Source organism: Peromyscus californicus, unplaced genomic scaffold (assembly GCF_007827085.1).
Source record: "Peromyscus californicus insignis strain IS unplaced genomic scaffold, ASM782708v3 Scaffold_4__1_contigs__length_199733344, whole genome shotgun sequence".
Lineage (NCBI taxonomy): Eukaryota > Metazoa > Chordata > Mammalia > Rodentia > Cricetidae > Peromyscus > Peromyscus californicus.
In genome coordinates, this window is record NW_026294562.1 from 12,237,503 (window position 1) to 12,254,725 (window position 17,223).

The 17,223-nt window shown below is 36.6% G+C and overlaps 1 protein-coding gene across 1 annotated transcript; it reads left to right on the forward strand.

Moving 5' to 3' along the window:
* Positions 1–10,526: 10,526 nt before the first annotated feature.
* On the forward strand, positions 10,527–16,721 carry LOC128094977 (TIMELESS-interacting protein-like). Its single transcript, XM_052713608.1, has 2 exons — positions 10,527–11,027; positions 16,599–16,721. The coding sequence occupies exons 1-2, from the start codon at positions 10,527–10,529 to the stop codon at positions 16,719–16,721; spliced, it is 624 nt and encodes a 207-aa protein (XP_052569568.1).
* The last annotated feature ends 502 nt before the right edge of the window (positions 16,722–17,223 follow it).

A 17,223-nucleotide genomic window follows, 5' to 3' on the forward strand; every position in this document is an offset into this window, starting at 1 on the left:
TGTTTATCATTCTTCATGTTTATCATTCAATCTGGAAAACAACCACTATTTATAGATTGGGTTGACTAAGTAAACATTAGCTAAGTCTAAAATTTTCATTTCTACATCACAATGTATTTTCTATATGATTGTGCATGTTGCATTTTTTAATTTGATTTGATTCCATATGTTACATTCCTACCAGTTCTCCAATACCACTTTAATATCTGTCTTGTAAGTATTTTCTGTGTCTTTTAAGCCATCACTTACTGCTCCCTTCTTGACATGAATGGGCTACTTCTCCACTGCAGAGGTTCAATGATATCATCATTGTTTGTTTCTTTTGTTTTTCTTTAACACCTATCCCATACAATTTTTACTAAGAAAAGCATATCATGACCTTCCTCATTTCTAATCTTTCTTCCTTTCTGGTCTCTTAAAGGACTGAATATCACACTTCATTGTCTGCTGGGCTTTCTCTTGCTGCTGCCTGTCTACTAAGATTCAAAAATTACCACTGGTCCCACCATTTCTTTTGAATCATAACTCAGTCTTTCTTAGTGGCATTAATGGTTGTAAGGATTATCTATTGCAAGTTATGGATCTCATAATTTTACTAGTGGACCTCAATCACCAATGCATGTATTCATCGCTCAGTCAATATTACCAGCAATAACTGACATTATTCTAGGATGACAATTTTAAATCTTCCTGCCCATCATCATCTCTTACATTTTATATTGATTTTCTCAATCCTGTCTGTAACAGCAGGTTTATTCCTTTTGAATTTCCAATCTATTTACCCTGTCATCCTCCCACCATCTCCTGGCTTATCCATGTATTCTTCCATTTATTCAGTTTAGATGCCGTGGTCCATTACATTAGTATGTTGTTTTTACATTCTTTTAGTTCCTTTGCAACTTCTTTCATCCCCACAATCTCAAATAAATTCAAACACTACTTACACAAACTTTCTTCTTACATTGTTGCTGTTTCCTTTGAATATCTTGGACACTGCTCCCAAGGCTTAGAGAAACTACAACATGTTGCTATTGGGGGTGAATTTAAACATGATTAAACATTTTAAGTGAATATTCAGATATTCTTAGAATTGCCTGGGTACTATTCCTCATTTCCTATAGTAAAATTGTTATTTCCTCTTGCTAGAGTAAATCATTTGGTACAGGGTAACAAGGTTGACTAATAGAAGGAGGTTTTATGGATGGGCACAAAAGATGACTTACAACTTAACAATAACAAGGTTTCAATAATTTAACATTTTTGCAGAAGAGGGACTTGAAATAAAATTTCATAATTGAAATTGATTTCTCTTTATTATTGTCTAACATTCTTCCTTTTTTTGGGGGGGCAGGGTTTCTCTGTGTAGCTTTGGTGCCTTTCCTGAAAGTCTCTCTGCAGCCTAGGCTGGTCTCAAACTCACAGAGATCTGCCTGTCTCTGCCTTCCGAGTGCTGGGACTAAAGGCGTGTGCCACCACTGCCTGGCAACACGTTCCTTTTCAGTTAATTTTCTACTATTATTTAATAAATTCTTCCCTATGTACAGGATCATACAGTGGAATCTAGAGTGGAGAAAGGCTGCTTTTATCCAAATGGAACACAAAGAATTATATTTTCTTTACCATTCTCCTGATTTGGGGGTACAGGTTATTTTCCAAATACTGCTATGCTTAACAACATTCATATAACTTCAGAGTTCTTGTTATGAACTAAGTCGGTGACTTCACTGAATTCTTGATAAAGTAATTATTCTTGGAAAATAACACTATCACTTCTATTCTCTAAGACTGGGTTTTTAACATCTTTGACAAATGTGTGGGATTATATCCTCTCTATTGTGTCTTAATAATTCTTTAACTTTTTTTTTCTTCGTAGTGCTGGGAATTGAACCTACAACATTACACATGCAGATAAGCACACTAATAGTAAGCAAATCTCCAGTTCCCTTTTATCTGTCTTTACTCTCCCTCTGTTCCTCCAGCCCACCCTTACATTTTGTGTTTTATTTTATATCTCACTGTTTTCTTCCCTCTCTTTCCTCCTTCTGTCTCTCCTCCCCATCCTCCATTTTCCTGCCTCTTTCTCCTTCACTCTTAATTTTTAATTTTTTGAGATTAAAAGATTGTTACATCATTTTCCTCTTCTGTTTCTTCTCTCCAACTGAACTCATGCAACCTGCTCCTTGCTCGCTCTCTCTCTCTCTCTCTCTCTCTCTCTCTCTCTCTCTCTCTCTCAACTCAGGGTCTCTATCTCTTTAGTTGTTGCTATATACACACACATAACACTAGACAAAGACCAATTGGTTATCATTCTTAATTTTTAATGCCCTTATAATTTTGAGGGACAATGTTCTTGAGCCCAAAGTTAGTAACAGATATAATACATTTAGAAGTTATCCGTCGTTATACATAGAAAGAAATTTTGAATGTTTCATTAAAGAAGATTGACTCATGTTTCAGTTAAGTAACATTCCTAAATGCATAAACACAACTTGCTTATTTTGTATAATGCTACTTTTTTGCATATAAGTTCACAACTTGCAACAGATGGAGACCATTATAGAAAACCAACTCTCATCAAAAGGCAGAGAACATGTAATGCCTAGCCCCAGGTGATACATCTACAACACTACTCTGGTACTTAAGGCTTGGGGATCATCATAGAACAGGAGATGGAAAGATTGTAAGACCCAGAGAAACAGGAAGTCAGCTGTGAGATTGTGTCTCCTAGAAATGTCAGGAAAGCTACACCCATAAACTCTAACAAGCATGTCTGCCTAAACAAGACCTGAACAAGGATGTCACCAATAGACATGCTAACACAGAAGGGGAAATCTCATGGGAACTCAACACTAAACACAGAACCACTGGTTATTCCTCTTAAGTTTTAATGCAAATATAATGTTGGGAGACCAAGTTGTTGAGCCAAAAAAGAATAACAGCTTTAATACATTTAAAATTGTCTTTCTGGGTCTGGATTACCTCACTCATTATGATTATTTCTAGTTCTATCCATTTGCCTACAAATTTCATGATTACATTTTTTTAACTGTTGCATAATACTCCGCTGTGTAAATGTACCACATTTTCTTCTAGCTATTATGAATAATTCTGCTATGAACATAGTTGAGCAAATTTCCTTGTAGTGTGGTTGAACATCTTTTGGGTATATGCCTAGGAGTTGTATTGCTGGGTCTTGATGTATGTTGATTCCAAATTTTGTGAGATACCACCATACTGATTTCCATAGTGGCTGTATAAGATTGCATTCCCACTAGCAATGGAGGAGTGTTCCCCTTTCTCCACATCCTCTCCCACCTAAACTGTCATCAGTGTTTTTGATCTTAGCCATTCTGACAGGCACAGGATGGTATCTCAGAGTCATTTTGATTTGCATTTCCTGAGTTCTTGGACTCTGGACTGACAGCTAGGGAGACTGCATGGGCCTGCATCAGGCCCTCTGAATGTGGGTGAAATTTACATGGCTTGATGTGTTTGTGGGTCCCCGGGTAATGGGACCAGGACTTATCCCAGGTACATGAACTGACTTTTTAGAACCCATTCCCCTTGGTGTGATGCCTTACTCGGCCCTGATGCAGGGGTGATGGGCTAGGTCTGGCACCAACATGGTTTTACAGCCTGTGTTGACTAACCAAGGGAGGCCTTATCCCTATGAGGAGGAGATGGGGGGATGGGAGGAGGTGGGGGTATCAGGAGAAGGGGAGCAAGTGGGAACAGGGGTTGGTATGTAAAAGGAAATAAATATTTTTTAAATTAAAAATTGTCTTTCATTTTACATAGAAAGGAATTTCGAATAATGTATTGAAAAGACTGACTCATGTTTCAGTTAACTAAGAGTGAGTCTGATCCCATAACAAAGAACTGTCTTTGCCATATAAAAAAGTCATCAAATGTAGTATAGGAAAGGAATGAGAAACTGCATCTTAATATTTTACAAGAGTTTCATGGGGGGGGGAGCAGTTGCTTTTTAACCTCACTGACCAAAACCACAATCAGAACCACAAACAGATGTTATCAACCTATGCCTGAATGATGATTTCAACATTCCCTGTGGGTCATTTGTTGCTCTTGACATTTATAGTTTCAGTGGTGATCTTAGATTAATTACCACATCTCTGAAACATATATATATATATATATATATATATATATATATATATATATATTGTTTTGAGTCAGAACTCATAGAAGGATTACAAGCGAGAAATAAAGAATATAGTTTAAGATCAAAACTAAACATTCAGCTTAAGTTGTAAAGGTTGATTGCACGGGGAGTCCAAACCATAGTAAGATTGATTACCCTGCTTTTTTAAAGGTAAGTTAAATTTCAAAAAACTCAGTACATAGTATGAATACCGATTGAATTTATGCTTCTAAATAATCTCAAAGCACAAAGCCCATAGTTGACTGCTTCCAAAGTTGAATGAAAGTTTAATTTATGTAGACAATCTATAAGAGGCATTTCAGAAAAATTACACCCACAGAATATTATTAATATTACTTTATACAGAATATGAAATTTGTTTAACAGAAATTGACATTGTTTTAATTTCTTTCTATTGCAGGATACATAGTTCTAAGATGAGTTTCTAGCTATCATTTTATTTCTCTTATTCTGTCTCACTATTTATGAAGTGGGTAAATACAATTATAAATCTTGTTTAATATTTATATGCTTCTGACTAGTTATGATGTCTTTCTTACAGGCACATAATTACTCTTTAGTTTTAGGAAGTCTTTCTAGATTTATAACTGTGAAGATGTTGTTGAGACAAGCTATGGAAGATTGGTACCTGGGTAATGTGCAGACACTGGGATGATCCGGGAACTAGAAAAAGAGCAGCAACTTCATCAGTAGAGATGTGCATACAGACAGAACAAAAGAACATTCAATACCCCAAGATAAATAAAAAAATAAATCAAGGGATCTGATAAAACAGTTCATTCCAAATTCACACGGGTCTCAGGGTCTCTTTGAGGCTGGGTGGGGTAAATAATGGGTGCTATGGACTCCATCCAGAGGTTACCATTAAAGGGAACTGATTTCAGGTCTGTGGATTCCAATGGAGGTGTCCATTTAGAGACATATACTTTAAACATATTCATGTTAAAGACACATGACCCCCAAACAAACAGTAAATGATTTAATTTATATATTTTAAAATACATTTTGAGAACCTTTAATCTTAAGTTTACTTACACAGTTTTCAGACAATTAGCAAATAACATACCTTAAGTATCCATATAAGAAACTGAACTCAGTGGGCAGCTGCCAATCCACTATTTTCAAAATCTTACCTTACCAAAGGCAGATGCTGTGCCTTAAGACTGGGAGCTGTTTTTACGCATGAGTCTACTTCCTTCTACTCCGTCCTTATCCTCTCTCCTTTGTACATAAATAAACAAGTATGCTTATTTAAAGACACCGTGTAGCTGAGAAGATAAAGCTGGATTTCTCTGAACTGGAAACAGTCTCCCTTATGTGGAAACAAGCTCAAGGTTCAGTGAACAGATGAGGAGCATTAGCATCTGGTCTGCTTATCCTGCAGTTGCAGCAGCAGAGTTTCACTACAGGGAGCTAGTTCTTGGTGTACACAAGGAGACAGGAGCTTCTCCTTGCTCAGCCTGTTCTAGGATCAGTGTGTAAGTTTTACTTCCAGCAGTGTTGTCTGTGGTAAATGCCTCCCCAAAGTCAGGTTGCCGCTGTTGACTGACTCCTAGTCCCTATTCCTGAGATTTCAATTAGCAAGAGCCTTTTACCAGATCCCCAAAGAAAGGCTGGCTGTGACAGAATTAAAAAGGATATTGCTTCTTATTGCAAACTTTCCTAGGAAGACAAAATTATACATGTAATCTTAGGCAGACTTGGACTTTTTCAGTGCTGTGATTCCTGTGGCTTAAAAGAAAAAAGAAAATAGATGCTTATTTTAAGTCTTTGATTTCAAGAAGGTGGAAATCCATACATTCATTAATTGCAAGGCAGCAGGAGAAGACAGAGCAGTAAGTAACACTGGTGTGAACACCTTCTGGTCACCTTGGAGCACAGGGTGCTTAGATAAGTCACATCTCTGCCAGAGGAAATGATCAGGAAGTTCCTTGCCCAAGCAGAGTTCTCGTCATATGAAGCTTACAATGCAGCCTTCTTCACAGACATGGAAATGCATAGTCATCTGAGTTTGCATAGGTAGAAGCATGTTAAAGAACATACTCAGCTTTAGGATCCAGGGTTAATATACAATGCACTGTGGGGTTGTTGCCTGCCCTCAGGTCTTTAACTTTTCTCACTGGCAATGCACTTCCCTGCTCCCACATGTCCATATGACAATCTACTGGATGGTTCTCTAGAAAAACACAGCCAGTGGCATTTTGAAAGAATTTTATTGATCTCTAGTGGAACATGAAAAAAAGCCAAAAACAACTAAAATACCACATAACAGATGCTGGAGAGGAGGAGGAAGATGAAGAGGAGGAGGGGAAGGAGGAGAAGGAAGGGGAGTACATAATATTGAGAAAATTGAGAGAAAGCACACAGGAGAGCACAAGCACTGTTTAGACATCCCAAGGCAGTGTCAGGGGGGCTGCGGGGAGATAGAGGGGTATATATGATAAAAAGTACGCAATATCCGTATTTGAAAATTTCAAAGATAAACTAAAAACATGTAAAAACAATCCTTTTAGTAAGTTTCTAGTGGCTATATCTAACCTTATATTGTGAAGATAAAATCAAAGTCTAAATGCAAGGAAAAAGTCAAGCTTGAGACAAAATCCTGCCTTCTTAACATACTGTTCTCAACATCATTAGTTTTTTTGTTTCTTTGTTATTGTTTTTCCTCTAAATGTCTGTGACATCCTCCTGGTCTCTGCTCGTATCAGCATATCAGCCATCTCTATGAGTAGCCACATGTTATTTTCTGACACAGTGGAGCAGCTTTCCAACATCAGGACCCAGCTGATGTTCTTTTAAGCAGAATGGAGACAAGGATCAAGTCATCCAGGTCCTATGACTTTATCATCCAAGATGAGTTCCGTGTGATGCAGAAGAGAGATCTTTCTTCATAGGAAAATCTCTCCATCTGCACGATTATCTGCCCAGTCTCTAATAGCAGGTAGACTGTTCACACAGTGTTTGTGCGAACAGGCATCATGACATTATAGCATCAGTTAAAAAATCTCAGTTTTAATGTTTTATATACTTTCTCTGAAAAATCAGAAAGCATCATTGGAAATGAAGGGATTTCTTGATTAAATAGCTTCCCTTTCTTTTTTAAAATTTTTGTTAGATTATAATATAATTATAACATTTCTCATTTCTACTTCCTTTCTCCAAACACTCCCATATACCCCTCTTTGCTCTCCTTAAAATATTTTGGCCTCCACTTTTCAATAATTGTTACTAAATATATATATATATATATATATATATATATATATATATATATGTGTGTGTGTGTGTGTGTGTGTGTGTGTGTGTGTGTGTGTGTGTGTGTGTGTGTTTGTATATTGCTAAATATAACCTGTCAAGTCTTACCTGTATATGTATTTTCAGGAGTGACCATTTGGCCTTCCTTAAAACAATGGTTCTTGCAACCCAGTATCAAATCTATGTCCACAGTCACCTTAAAACAATAAGCAGTCAAAAAGTAATATATACTATTTTGTAAATTATTCATTAAGCCTTTGATTTTCATGAAACAGGAGTATAACTCTAAGATGATATGGACACGAAGTTGAATAAACTGATCAATTAGATTGGAATAAAGAAAGCCCTTCCTCTTTCTGGTTTTCCTTAAACAGCAATATGAATGCCATTGTGTGCTTTCCAGGGTATAATCAGTAACAGAATAGTAACAGACACTTGTTAGCATCTAGTGATAGTGTTGTTTCTTAGGCACTAGCTAAATGTTTGCAGAAGTGACGTCATTTAAAATATGTGAAATTCTCAAACTATATTACTTTCTTCATCTATGAAAATTCAAAGTTAGCTTGGAAATGTAAATTTCTCAGTTTTGAACAATGAAGCCTGATGACCAAGACTTAAATACAGACCTAATTTGAACCTACCAAATCTAGACATCAAGACAGTTTTATATCCCTGATCTCAAAGTTTTTATCACTTTAATAAATATCCAAAAAGCTGATGAATTTTATAACAATGATCTAACTCAAATTTAAAAGCATCAGAATTTCTTTTGAACATCTGAGCTTTGCTTGAAATATAGTAAATATACTTTGAAACTGATTATTAAAATTTAACAAGTTTACAACTTTGAACCTATAACCCCTTATCTACTGATTTCATGTATGATGGTTGATGATTTGTCAAAGGGAGTACTAAGATATGATATCACCCATGCATTTGAAGAATCAATATTTACCTGCTTCCACATTCTCTCAGACCTACACTGACTAATAAATTTTGGCCTACATTTTAGGAGAGAGTTTTTCTCTTTTTAATGAGAAAAGAGGATAAGAAAATAAATAAACAAATTGCAAAAGAGATCTATACTTCTACAAATGTCTTTGAAAAATTCAGTCTTAAGTGCCACTGTATATTTTAAAGTCTTCTTATTGGTAACCAAATACTGTAAAGACAAGTGTAAAGTGGATTCATAGAGCTGTCAAGGACACTTTATGTTCAATGGAAAAGCACACAAAATAATGACTTTATGCCTTAAAACCATGCTTTTAAAAATATTTATTTTCTTTTTATGAGTATGAAGGTTGTGTCCATGTGTAAGTTTGTGTATCACATGTGCACTCTTTCCTCAGAGGCAAGAGAGGGCATCAGATTCCCTGGACCTAGTGTTATAGATGTTTTTAAGCCACCACATGACAGATCCTGTGCAAGACCAGTAAGCGCTTTTAACCATTGAATCCTCTCTCTAGCCTTTAAAACTATATTTTGTGAATTCCACATTGTAACATCTTTTCTAGTGATTTATAGGCCATTATTTATAACACAGACTTAACAATGAATAATTGTATTTTTAACACTTCCTAACAAGTCAGCATGAATCAGGAAAGACAAAAAAAATCATTCTGTTTGTATTTGTGAGAAAGAAGAACAAAACTGTTCTTATATGTGTCAAGATAGCAATTTATACTGTGTAAATTACTGAAACGATTAATGACTATTTTTCAGAGTTTTGTGTAGAATTTTGATTAAGTATGGAAGCAGTGCCAATATTTTCGTTTTGGGGAAGTGCTACCGTAATTACAAACAGGATACAATTTTAATAACACAGCTTTCCCTCAGAATTTCTCTGTGCAATCTTCCTTTTGATATTCTGACACATTGGTTATGAACAAGTCTAGATTGATTTAATTGAAAGTGCATGTTATGTTCAAATGAAGGTTTATCCTCCTTTTTGTCTCAGGGGTTGCTCTAAGGACTAGTCCAGCTTTCCTTCATTCTCTGCATTGAATTTACTGCTCTCCAGTTTAATATTCACTAGCTATCATTTGCTTCTACATTAGCAATGTTTATGACAAATTTGCCCTAGGTATTAGAGTTGGAGAAAAAAAAGACAAAAGTTGTAGATGAATAGTGCTTATACTATACAAAATGGTTGTTCACTTGGAATCCCTTTTGAAGTCAGGGAACTAGAAAGATTCCATTGAGGGTGAATTTTAAGTAGGAGAGATACTAGAACACAGAGGCATGAAGAGGGAAGAGAAATAATGTGGGAGAGACAAGTCAGAAGGGGAATGGTAGGAAGGGGAGAGGAAGGGGGAAGGGGGAACTAAGACACACATACAGCAACACATAACACACACATACATACACATACATATATATTAGATGTTTTAAATGGACTTATCCTACATGGGCAATAATGCTTTTCCCAAAGGCCATAGGTTGCCAACATCAAGCCTAGTGCCAGACACAAGATAACTTTCCTTGAGTTGCTTGAGAAGATTCCAGAGACCCATAAAATAATTCAGCCTGGCATTGGTCTTTGTTAGCAAGGACAACTGATGTTAAGATCCTATTCCTGAAAACTCACTTTGGTCATAGGGCTTAAAATGAATCAAGCTGGCACAGTCCCAGAAGCTTCTTTCCTACTAACTAGTTTTCATAGTACTAAAAGGTCTTATGTAGACTGATATTGGAGAAAGATATTTAACAATATTTCTCAGCTGTGGCTGCTCTGAGCCACAATAATGATTCAACTGGTAAGATATGTGCATAGATGAGGTAGTGGCATAATTGTTACAGAGGTATCCAACCATTCTATGATTAGATTTAAGGCTGATCTATAGGTGGGAAGTCATGGCTGGTACTGTAGATTTGGATAAACGCCCATTGTTTGAAAGCTCATAGGTTCTAGGGACAAAACTACTACTATTATTTTGCTAAATTACCTTAGTATCAAAATGTTTTTCAACTAGATATCTGTAGCATGAATCCTAACCAAGTTTCCCAGCTCTCCTCTCAGAGTTTCTGAGTCTTGTGAGAGGGGCTGTTTGTGTGCTCGGCAATGGCAGCCATTTTGTGTGAGGAAAAGATGTTAGAGCAAGAAGGGAATGGCTTGTTTGAAATATCAGATTATGAGCATGTAGAAGATGACACTTTTTCTCCCTTCCCACCTCCAGCCTCTCCTGAGAGAGATCCTGCAGAAGCTGAACCTGATGAAGAATTAGGGAGTGGAGCACCTGTTCCTGTACCACCAAAGAGAACAGATAAAAAGAATCTACCCAAGCTAGATTCCACTAGATTAGCTTCAGAGAGAGGGCTTTCAGCCTTAAGACATGTGTTTGATAAGACAAAATTCAAGGGGAAAGGTCTTTTAGCTGAAGACTTGAAAACACTAACCAGACACATGGAGCACTGGGCACATAGGCTATTCCCCAAACTACATTTTGAAGATTTTATTGACGGAGTTGAATACCTAGGAAGTAAAAACGAGGTTCAGATCGGTTTGAAACAAACTCGGCTTGATCTCCCTATTGTACATGAAGATTATATTAGCAATCATGATGAAGCTGAAGAAACTGATACCCTTGATGCAACTGCTGCTAAATTTGATCCCTTTTTTTTTTACAATGGGAGCTATATAATGTCAATTAAAAATATTATCTGTTTGATCATTTTTGTTTTGTCATTAAAAAAATTGGCTAATATGAGTGCCAAGATAAAAGTTTTAGAAAAACTTATTAAAACAGATCACATTCAGACCCAGACAGGGGAATTTAAAGGAGAACCAATCTCAGCATGGCATTATAAGGCTACAGAGGAACATCCTAAGGTTTTCAAATAGCCAACTTTAATTTATCCTGTAAGCTTATAGCAACTGCCAAGTGATAGATAAAATCCTAAAGGCTGTGGAAGAGCTGAATGGGCTCCTGTGCAAATGTTAGATTTGAGGCAATTAAAGGAAATGATAGTCTCATGTGGCATGCATTCACCTTTTGTGAAGCAGATATTAAACTCATGATCAACTTGTAATAAGATTATCATCAAGACTGGGGAGACTTGGTTACAGGAGTATTGGAGCCTGGTCCTCAATTACAGTAGAGTACCTGGTGGAAGGAGGAGGCTAAGACCATTGAACAACAAAGTAGGGCTAGAGGTATTGAAATCTCCCAAAACAAACTTCTTGGAGAGGGAGATTATGCTAATGTACAAAGGTAATCTCTATATAATGATCACACCCTGGCTTTATGCTGTGTAGCAGCCTTGAATGCTTGGGACAGAATTAAAAAAAGAAGGAAAGAAAATTGAGCCATTTACTAAAGTTATGCAGGGACCAAAAGAAACCTTCACTGATTTCTTACAAAGATTAACTTCAGCAGTAAATAGAATGATACCATATTCAGAAGCTAGACAAATAATAATTGAATCTCTCACTTTTGAAAATGCTAATGCACAATGCAAAAGGGTAATTAGGCCATTAAAAGCAAGATCACACACCCTTAGAAGAATGGATCCAAGAAATAATCAATATTGAATCTCCTAACCATGATGATGCTTGGATAGGAGAGGTGATTTCCAGAGGTTTGAAGAAAAATTGAAGTGTTGGATGTTTCAATTGTGATAAACAGTGTCACCTAAAAAGAGATTATAAACAATGCTTTCCTAGAAACAATGTTTTTTCTAAGAATAATTCCAACAGAACACATCTCCTTTCTGAAGTAGATAGAAGGTATGGCAAAGGCAGACATTGGACTAATGAATGTGGATCAACAAGGGACAAACAAGGTAACATTTTACCACTGGGAAACATCTTGAGGGGCCTCTTACAGGCCTCCATGTCAAATTTAGTTCAGTTGTTTTCTGTCATGGAGGAAACTCCTTCCCAAGGCAAACTAAAGAACATAATACCTATTGTAAGAAACCATTCTGCTCTGGATGATAGAATAGCTATAGAAGAAAAGAACAAAGATTTCAGGGGAAACCATGAAGCAAATATTATAAAGGTTAGATCTGAACAAGAGAGACCTCTTGATTAGAAAAGATGATAGTTCATCAAACAGCATGGCTGTTCAATCTAAACTAACCTATAAAACTAACAAACGCATTTCATTTGATCAGATATAACTTCCTGAAGAAAAAATATAAATTATCCAGAAAAAAAAATCTCAAAAAAACAGTAAATTGGCCTATGGTTATGTTACATTTTCAACAGGATACAACTTCATAAATCTTCCTAAATGTTTATTTCTGCTATTCTCTACAGACACCCAAAGCAAATTTTTTTTTTGTAGTTCCAGTCCATTTAAAAATTAAAGCTGGATTTACAGTTGGAGTGTGGCTCTCTCCCTCTCTAAAAACAAGCATGCTTGTTAAAGTAAAATGCAAAATTTCTGTATCATGTCAGAAGAGCCACTTGATATGGAACAGAAAAAAAATCAAAAATTAAGGGACTATTATATAGCCACTAATTTCATAATCCTTTGCTTTTATTTTAACTCTTTAGAGCTTTTCTTAAAGAGAAATATTATCCCAAAACTTTATATATATTGAACTTTTTGTCATTATATTAATGGTTATATAGGTACTAACTAATTCTAAAAAGGGCTTTATCTAGCTTCCTGTACATGATTTTAGGTTTGAGTCTCTATCAGGTAACTAGAAATTAACTTTTTGTACTCTGGATGTACCTCTTTAACCTCTTTGAGATCTGATGCATATGACATTTAAAATGTTTAAGTTTTCTGCTATGAATCAAGACCATGCCTAACAGTGATCTTTGAAGTCTCCAACAGGATGATGGGGCCCCCACAATGATGATTCCACATGGACTATGATAACACCACTAAGCTGACAAACACCATCTAAAGATTGGCTTTACACTACAAACTGCTCAGGACAATCTTGAGGTGGCTAGTTGAAATGATCCAACCTCAGAGACTATTCTAGCCAGGACTTGAGACAAGCCCTGCACTTTCCTACATTGCAAAGTCTGGACAACAAATGATACAGCTACCTCTCCCAGGACTTGCCAATTAACCCAAATTTTTCTTTTCAGGATCCCCTAAAGATGCCATTGCCCCCAGACAGCAGAAAGTAAACTTAAGAACACAATGCCCACATTCCTAAGATGTAGGATAGGTAGTTTTTGGTCTTTCAATGGGTTATTGGATATTTGTCTTCATTTAAGGTGATTGGTTACAAATTTTTATTGGTAATAGTCAGGAAAAAAGCTGAAAAAAAGGAGTTTTGATTCAGGGTTCTTGTTTGAAAAGAAAAAAAGGGGATATAGATAAGATAGGATAAAAGGCTAGATTACTGAATCTACTTTTAAAAGCAACTACTAGTTTTAAATATTTTACGTTGATATGGATCTTTGTATATGATATAAAGTTGAGATTATTTTTATTAGAATATACTTCACACACATTTCTAATCTTGTTCAAAGTATTGTGCCCATACAACTCATTTAACAAAGTTATGTGAATTTCTAGTTCTTGAAAGTTATTATTATCGAGTACTTAGGATAATAAGGAAATGCAGGTTAGTAATTAGTCACTTATTACAACTAAACTTGCAGTCATATTAGGTATGTTATCAAGGACAAATAAAGATATATTTTAGATAGGCAGGTCATCTTCAAATACTTCAGAGATCTACAGAATATGGCATTTAAGATGTTTTAGTATCATAAGTTCTTTTTTTTATGACAATGAGATGTGTATGCTCCTGGCAACACCAATCAACTTCAGAGAAGATGATGGGCATCAAAGAAACTCCTTATGGAGTTTACTTTTGTTGTGGCAAAAGTTAGACACTGGGCAAGAAAATGCCCTTGCCTTGACTGCTGACAGTATGCTGTCCAAATGAACAAGCAAGACACAAAAGAAAGAACTGCCAAACTTTGCCAAAACAAGGTAGAACAGCCCTTCAGAATACCTGCTTCACAAAAATGTCAGGTATGCTAGGCCTGTGGGCTGAAGATGGGTGCTCCAACATTACAGAGGAACCTTGGGTGACTGTCCAGGAAGCCAGCTGTTTCTGTCATTTCCCACACTTTTTTGGAAGTCATTTGCTTGTATTTCTTGCTTACTCAGGTAATACTATTTCCTTCTCAGGTCTGTGATGGAGTTGAAGACTTTGCAGTTATATTTATAGTTTTCTTTGTTACCAGATTCAGAAAAGAAATTCACTAAAGAGGTGCAAAATGTATAAGATTGAGAGACATTAAACACTGTTTTGGTAATGCAAGTTAGAATAAAAAGTAAATTAGGTACAAGACTTTGGACTCACCAAGATAGGATAGAAAATGGAGTATTTTCTCTGAATTTGTCTCATGCAGGTGGATTAAAGATTGTTGATATATTTATTGCCTGTATAGGTTATATATAGCTACTGTATTATTGTATATAGTTTCTCTTATATTAGTTATAACCTTTTTTATTTTAGACAAAAAAAGGGATATGTGGTGATATTTTGTTTCTACTTTAACAAATAAGTCTTACCTGAAGATCAGAGTGTGGAGCTAGCCATTAGTGGCCATCATAGACATGCATGCTCATGGTGCAGACATATAAACCAGCAAAATACCCATACACATAAAATGAAAATAAATGAATCCTTTAAAAAGAGAAATGGCAGTTGAAAAGTCTCAAAAGAGTAAACATAATGTTGTAAGAGCAAAAATCAAAGCAAAGCATGGAGCTGAGAAAGAAGAGCAACTGGAGGTTTAAGAGATATTTGCCTCATATAGAGAGTAGGAGAAAGAACAGAGGGAAGTGTATTTGGTTGTAGATGGCCTTGGATGCCAGGCAGAATAATTTCATTACCAAGTAATGAAGAATCCACTGCTAGTATTTTGAACAGAAAAATAACAGGAGCAGAGCATGTATCACGAAGCTCACCATGGCAACAGTATGATAGAAGAGATAATGCATTCAAAAAGCAGCTTTGAGTGCTATTGTAAGAGCTTAAGAGAGAAGTCAGAGAAAACTGTGTAGGTAGAGGAGGTAGATTTTGGAAACTATGTGGGTGGATAGTTGTAAGGAAAATGCAGATAAATTAGAGTAAGGACTCCTATGTAAAGAGAAGATACATTATAACAGCTGCCTACATTGACCGGTATCCTCTAGTAATGATATCGCTATGGTGCAGACACATCTGCAACTTCCTTACATGTGCTGATAATTATAGTAAACTCCATGCAACAAACTGGTGATAGACTGGTCAACCAGTGAGTGTGCTAGCTGAAAAAATATAAAGATACTATATGGCATCAAAAAACAAATCTGTGCCTCTAGACAGATGTGCTAAAGGTTTTAATTGTGTGAACAGGCTTAGAGTTAAGGGTACTAGTATTTGTATACCCTATGCATTATGTTTTGTAAGAAGATTGGCAGTGAGGACTATTGCTTTACCCAAGCTGTAAACTCTTAAATTGAAAAGAAAGTGTATGCTGAACTATATATCCTCATCTTATTGCCAGAAATTATAGTCTCCTTAGAACAGTGATTCTCAACCTTCCTAATACTCTGACCCTTTAATATAAATTCTCATGTTGTGGTGGCCCCAATCATAAAATTATTTTCGTTGATACTTCATAACTGTAATTTTGCTACTCTTATGAATCATAATGTGAATATCTGATATGCAGAATATCTGATATGTGACCCCTGTGAAAAGTTTGCTTGACCCCCAAAGGGGTTGCAACCCTCAGATTGAGAACTGCTGCCTTAGCAAAACCTATGATCTCACTCAGCTGTCTCAAAGGAGAGACATATTTCGGCCAAAAGTATCCAGAGGCCTCCTGATAGTTCTGATTGGCTGTCACAACCATGGTCTTGACATGCCAAGGGCATCTTCTAAAACACTACAGTGACTTGGAAACAATTGGTAGCATGCAGCACCTTAGAGAACTCTTCTCAAGACAAAAATGAATGCCCACACCTCCTGCTCTGTTATGTGCACATTCCTAGTTTAGGCAGACAGATGTACATACAGCCCAGAGCTTCACCTGTCAATAAACAACAGCAGCACATCACTGCTTAATGTGCATCATTACAGGTTCCAAAAAGTGTTAGGCCTGAGCAACTCAACACAGGCTGAAAAATGTCTCAGAGAGCACTCAGAGAATACCTGGAAACTATTTTTCTTTTTTTCTTGGCAGTGTTGGGAACTGAACTCATGGCCTTGCCAGACAAGCACTGTAGTGCGGACAAGCAATGTTCCACTGAGCCGTCTCCCTGCCCCAGAACAGACAGTTGCTTTTACGGCACTAATTCTCAAGTAGGTTATGTGTTTGTGAATCAAAGATTTGATGTCTCCCGAGGAGGGGCAACATGCCTATAGAAATTTGTAGATAGGAAGGTGCTGTGGGATGTTCTGTATGGCAAATGTGTTGCTGATTAGTCAATAAATAAAACACTGATTGGCCATTGGCTAGGCAGGAAGTGTAGGCGGGACAAGCAGGAGAATAAAGCTGGGAAGTGGAAGGCTGAGTCAGAGAGACACTGCCAGCTACCACGATGAGAAACAGCATATGAAGATGCTGGTAAGCCACAAGCCATGTGGCAAGATATAGATTAATGGAAATGCATTAATTTAAGCTATAAGAACAGTTAGCAAGAAGCCTGCCATGGCCATACAGTTTGTAAGCAATATAAGTCTCTGTGTTTACTTGGTTGGGTCTGAGCTGCTGTGGGACTGGCGGGTGAGAGAGATTTGTCCTGACTGTGGCCAGGCAGGAAAACTCTAGCTACAGGAAGGGAGCTGGAGAAGACTGTGGTCTACAG